Below are 6,779 nucleotides of genomic sequence, written 5' to 3' on the forward strand. Positions count from 1 at the left end.
ACTGATCAACTATTACACCAAGATCCCTTTCTTTCATGACACTGTTAAGGTTATTCCATTAAAATTATGATAACCCACATGCATTATATTAGATATATTATAATTAAAATCCATTTGCCATTTATTTGCTCAACTCATTGAATGATCTAAATCCTTTTGTAAATCAGCAGAATCCTCTTCACAGCTAGCAACACTCAAGACCAGCAAATTTAAGTAATTTATTGACCATTCCATCATTTATGTCATCTTTTATCAGACTTTCCAAAACTTTTCCCACAACTGATGTAAGACTGCTGGGCCTACAATTACTGGGACAATTTGTATCACCTCCCTTGAAAAAAGGAGTTACATTAGCTAACTTTTCCAATCCTCGGGTAACTACTCACTATTCAAGGACTGACAAAAAATAGTAGTAAGTGGCTCACATATCCAATCTTTAACCTCCTTCAAAACCCTTGGGAAATATCATCTGGCCCTGGAACCTTATCGTTCTTTAAACTTCTCGATTTTTCTCTTAACCAGCTCAGAATTAATGCAGTCATCCTGTTTTCATCTACCAACTGTTCAGGATGTGGAATACTGCTCAAATCTTCGTTACTAAAAACGGAAGAAAGAACAAAATTTAATAATCATCAGATACAAGCCTTCCTTTATCATCCCTCAAGGGCCCTACCCCTATTTTAACATTTTGTTTACCCTCAATGCATTTAAAGAAATCCTTACTGTTAATTTTACATTTTAACAAACCTCTTGTCATACATCGTCATGTCTTAATTTCCTGTTGCACAAACTTTCTTCTAAATGTCCCGTTATACTAGTTAATTTAATTTTTTAAATCTATTATGTTTTTCTTTCATTTCATCTCGTACATTTTTTGTGAGCCAACCTGGTTTTTTACTCAGCTACCCTTTTATTTCTTTATTAAGATTAAAAACACAAAAACCGATGTTTTTTGGCACAGAAAAGGGTAAAATTTTTATCATTAGTTACAGTCGACTAGTTTCTATAACTCAGTTACCGTCATCGGGGTTAATATCTACAGTGTTAGATCAGAATAAATTCAGCCACAAACCGTAAAATGGTGAGTTAATTTTCAAAAACACGTTCAGAATACAAGGGGTGGAAAGTCAATCGTAAATGAGGGAATACTTAAGTTCAATAAGTATTTCAATAGCACATGTAAATTGGTCCGTCGTTCCTATTCATACAAACTGATCTGTTTTAATTATACAAATACTCTCTCTGAAATTCCTTCCTATGTTTGTTTGTACATTTCTTAAGATCTTTACGTTTTTCCAGTCAAAATTACCACCACAGTTCCAGAAATGTTCAGCTACAATACAGGACTTAGTGTTACCATGTTTTATGTCATACATATCAAAGAATTAATTAATCTTACTAAACTTTTTGTAGGAAATCGCAAATTTAAAATTAATGATGAATTTTATCAACAAGTTAAATACCTAGCAATAGGGTAGCCTTTCTCTCCTGTTTTGAGCGATATATTTATGGACGCTTTCGAAGATTCCAAATTACAAAAAGCTTTAATAAACTCTGTAGGATATAGAAGATACGTGGCGACATAATAGTGAAACCCTTGTGGAGTTCTTAAACTACATGAATGATAATGATGAAGGAATTACATTTACTATGGCGTCCAGTGAATAGACTAGACTTAGACGTTCTCGTTAAAAAAACACAAATAATAAATTGTATTTTGAAAACCTCTCGCCATCAGCATACCACCACATTATAACTCTAACTACCCTTTAAGTCAGAAATTAAGCACTTTTTACAAATATGCTTCTCGTGCTAGTAATACATATTCTATTATTACACATATATACAACGAAAAAAATATATTTAAAGGCAGTGGCAGTAGATAGAAGTTATGAACTTGTAATTGTCAACAGAGCTTTCCAAAAAATGAATGAAAAACATCTTCAAATGAAATACTCTAAATTATCTCCATTAAAAACATCTCAAAACAAGTTCATTGGTGCACGATTTATTTCCCTGTAATTTCGTAAAAAAACTGCTAAAGGTTTCCAATTAAAAGGATACAAAGCAGCATTCATTTCACAAAGCAAAATTGTCAACCATTTACAAACACTCAAAGATAAGATAAAGGAATTGATGATTAACATAGAATTGACCAAACCAATTGCAGTTGCGGTAAAATGTACATAGGATAAACAAGAAGGAAATTAAAAACGACATTGGAAGAACACCAGTATGACATAAAACATGGTAACACTATGTCCTCTACTGTGGCTGAACATTTCTGGAACAGTGATGTTAATTATGAATGTAAAAATATTAAGAAACTCGTAAACAAACAGAAAAAAAACTTAAGAGTGAGTATTTGTAAAATTAAAAACAGATATGTGTGTATGAATACAGAAGACGGACCAATTAACATGTCCTATTGGAATACCTGTTTAACTTAAGTAATCCCTTATTTATGATTTACCTTCCTCCCTCTGTCTCTTGACTTTATTTTTTAAAAATGAACTCCCTCATTAATGGTTGTAGCTAAATTTACATTAAGCTAACATTCTAGACACTAGCCCTGATGATGATAACCATGTTGCTGAAACTAGTGGGCTCTAACCTATAATAATACCTTTCATTGTGCCAAAAAATGTCTTTCTTTTTTGTCTTTTTTTACCCTTGATATAGTAGCACAATGTGCCTGAAAAGAAATTATGAATTTACAGATATTAAAGATACACAAATTTAGTTTCCTGTTACAATTTGAAGTCATTCTAGAAAGAAAAATAGGGTAATGTTGGTTTATTTTGTTTGTTGGTGGTTAGGAGGTCGGTCAATAGAGTTAGAGTAGAAAAAATAAGAGATAAAATATAAAGTTTTACTGAAAAAAAACTTTTGAAATTTATTTCGGAGGTCTTAGATTTTTCGGATGAATAAAAGTATTTTTAATTTGAACATGAAAATCACTTTGCACTTGAAGCAATCAGCATTTTGACTCCATATATTCATGAAGAAATATTGTAAAAATACTGCATTTAAAATTCTGAACATGCTTATTGAAAGCTTGAGAAATTTCATGAAGATACATTAAATAGCTTAGAAGCTATAATATGAAATTTATAAAGGTCAATTTGGGGTCATGAACTTGGCTGATTTTACTGAGCCTGTAGCGAGAGAGTTAATGTTTTTTTGGAATCAAGCATTGCACTGTGAAAATTTCCCCTTTTACAAAACAAAACTAACCTAAAGAATACAAATCCTGAAGTCAATGCTTCCAGGTAAAAAAGGGCAATTTACATCTTTAGGATTTTTTAATCATTCTTTTTATATTTTGGCAATGTACATGCAGTTATATCATCAATTTATACTTGTGTTTATGATTAAGAAATAATCTACTTTGAATTTTCTTTAAACACACTAGAAGAAGTTATGAACATGTGTAAAGTGAGTTTGTACAGCTTGTATCACATTAGCTAAAGTTTTTCCACCTTCTGATTGTTTTTGTAGAAATTTTCTAACCAATGCAAGGTTGAATAACTTAAAACTTGCCACAATGGTTTCTATCAGTGTTTTATATAACCAGTACTTCCTGTGTTGTAAGCTTGGAAGTCTATAGAAAGGTAAACTAGTATAAAGAGACAGGTAAGATTAAGGCATAAAATATTTAATAAACCATCAGCCTGAAAATATGTTTCTTCAATTTAAATTTAATTTTGAATAACAATATAGTTATTGTCAAATCTACTGGTTAGAACATACATTTTAAGTGGAAAATTTTATTTTAGGTAGGAACATCATCCATGGAAAGCTCTCTGCTGAAGTACAGTGCCAAGGATCATTTCTTCAAGGCAGCCCTGTGTCACATGTGTGTTGATGTACTAAATGCTCAGGTATGAAAGCTCTGTATCACATGTGTTGATGTACTACATTCTCAGGTGTGAAAGCTCTGTCACATGTGTCTTGATTTATTAAATGCTCTAGTATGAAAGGTTTGTCGTGTGCTGATGTGTTAAGTGCTCAGGTATGAAAGGTTTGTCGTGGGCTGATGTTTTAAGTGCTCTAGTATGAAAGGTTTGTCGTGGGCTGATGTGTTAAGTGCTCAGGTATGAAGGTTTGTCATGTGCTGATGTGTTAAGTGCTCAGGTATGAAAGGTTTGTTGTGTGCTGATGTGTTAAGTGCTCAGGTATGAAAGGTTTGTCGTGTGCTGATATGTTGAGTGCTCAGGTATGAAAGGTTTTGTCGTGTGCTGATGTGTTAAGTGCTCAGGTATGAACAGTTTGTCGTGTGCTGATGTGTTAAGTGCTCAGGTATGAACGGTTTGTCGTGTGCTGATGTGTTAAGTGCTCAGGTATGAAAGCTCTGTATCACATGTTAATTTACTATGCTCATTTTAAAAAGTACAGAAAAAGATTTTTTCATTACATGCCAAGATCACTCACTAGTCAAGGGCTTCTTAAAGGTGTGATATATGTAATTACTTACACCATGACAATCAAGATTGAGAACAATGATTGGCTGAAATTGGTAAAACTTCACTTTTATTCAAGTTACAGGGTCAAATTAGTTCTCCCCCTCCCCTCTGGAGGTGTGGTGGGGTAAAGGGTAGGAGAACCATATTATGCTCAGAAAATTCAAAGATCCTAATGATTTTGTTTGGAGCTCACTGAAATCAGCCAAAGATAAAAATTGGTGATTTTATGTTCTGTATCAGATTAAATGAATGAAGTGTTCATTATGACAAATGGTAGCTTAACCTGAGTGTTGTATGCAGTGAACACTTGTGTATCTCCGGATATGGAATAACTTGCATGAGTCAAGCTTGCTGCTATTTGTTTAATTGTAGCTTAGTTTGAGATTTTTAAACAACTGTGTAAGAGAAGCTTAGTTTCAAGAGTTCATGTTTGTACTCATGTTAAATATTTTCTGTTGTTGTTGAGGTTGTTCAGTAGCAACCCCCAACAAACAGTATGGTGTAAGATACTGTATTCATAACTGTGTCGTCTAAAGACACAGAAATTCTTATGTCATGTCCTGTCTTACACCATTAAACAAACAATGTGGTGTAAGATACTGTATTCATAACTGTGTTGTCTGAAGACGCAGAAATTATGTCAAGACCTGTCGTACACCATTAAACAAACAGTGTGGTGTAAGATACTGTATTCATAACTATGTTGTCTAAAGACACAGAAATTCTTATGTTGTGTCCTGTCTTACACCATTAATTGTGAAAATAGCAAACGTGTGAAAAAATGTCCATAAAAATATATAAAAACTCTGAATTCAAGGACTTAAATGAGTATGTGACTTAAATGAGATGCATGTGATTCTTTATCATTATATGAATACGGAATGACGTACGGAAAGTCATGCGAAACTGCGTAAATAGATGAATAATGACTTTACAGCTAGATGAACATATATGTATAAACATTATTTCATAAATCACAAGTCTGAAGATCATAATGTTACTTAAACAAAGTGGTATCAAAATTAAAAATGTAATATAATCCCTTAATTTACCTGTTCATTAGATTGGTAACTGTATTTACAATTACTTGGATTAAAATAACTCATACTGAATGCTAGGGTATTAAACAGATTTATTTCATTTGAGAAAAAAGATCAAATATCAGGAAATACTGAGAAGAACCTACCCTTTAAGTTCATCTTTCAACTGTTTATTACAAATGGAGTATATATTTTATATTTTCATTATTTAAATTATATGCCATTTTTACTTAAACATCTAAAGACCGCTAATTAAGACTAAAACTAATAGTATAGTAACATTGTTTGATTAGAATCATTTAGTTTATATTTTTGTCATTTCAGCATGCTGTCAACAGGTATGAAGAGATGTGTCCATCTTTCTCAGACTCGAGAGAATGCAAATTACTTAAGGTAAATATGTTGTTTAATTTATATGGTGTATGTTTTTGAGATTAACCTTCTTGCTACAGATGGATCAAAGTTTGCTTGTCATGACCTTTTACAGAGTTACATTCAAAAGTTAATTACTTTATTATCATTGTATGCAAATAAATTTAAGATCAAATTTAGTTAATAAGTCAAATTTTAATATCGTACAAATTTTAAATTTTACAAGGAAATATTTAAATAAATCCTCAATTTCTCCTTGTATAAAAATTGTGACATTTGTTCCTTAAGTCTTTCTCCTTCTCTAATTTATTTACCACCTCTCTTTGAAGTACAAAATTTTACATAAGTTACTCATTATAATACAGATATTACTAAGGCAAAGTTACCAGAAATACAAAAGGTCAAACATAAAAAATATATATTTCTTATTTTTTATTGTATATATATATATATATTTTTATTCTTATAAATGTAATTGAAATGTGAAAATTATAATTTATTAGGTTAGATTAGATAAAATACAAAAAAAATAATAATAATTCCTCATGAGGTATGCTTGGAAGCAGCTTGTGTATTATGTAATTCAATACAGTAACATGAGCTACATGCTTGCCAAGTGATTTATAACTTGTGTGGCAGGATTATTTGTTAGACACCATTCAAAAGGCAATAAAACAATAAAATTTAAGTTGAAACATATGTATATTGTTACAATTTACAATCAATCCAGAAAGAAAAAGGGTAATTTAGATTCATATTTTTAATGGTTACAAGGTTGGATGAATCAACCAAGTCCACATAGAGGGTAAAGAAAATAACAGATAAAACAAAAAGTTTTACTGAAACAAAAATTGATTGCTATTAATTTAGGATGTTTTATTGATTACATAAGTGAAAGCTA

At 31.3% G+C, this 6,779-nt stretch overlaps 1 protein-coding gene across 1 annotated transcript in view; it reads left to right on the top strand.

Moving 5' to 3' along the window:
• LOC106471577 (alpha-soluble NSF attachment protein-like) overlaps window positions 1-6,779 on the top strand; it is a 26,101-nt gene that overhangs the window by 17,912 nt on the left and 1,410 nt on the right. Inside the window, exons 8-9 of the mRNA XM_013932182.2 lie at window positions 3,780-3,884; window positions 5,831-5,899. Of these exons, the coding sequence (XP_013787636.1) occupies window positions 3,780-3,884; window positions 5,831-5,899 (174 nt within the window). The remainder of the gene's footprint in view (window positions 1-3,779; window positions 3,885-5,830; window positions 5,900-6,779) is intronic.

Source organism: Limulus polyphemus, unplaced genomic scaffold (genome assembly GCF_000517525.1).
Source record: "Limulus polyphemus unplaced genomic scaffold, Limulus_polyphemus-2.1.2 Scaffold4711, whole genome shotgun sequence".
NCBI lineage: Eukaryota > Metazoa > Arthropoda > Merostomata > Xiphosura > Limulidae > Limulus > Limulus polyphemus.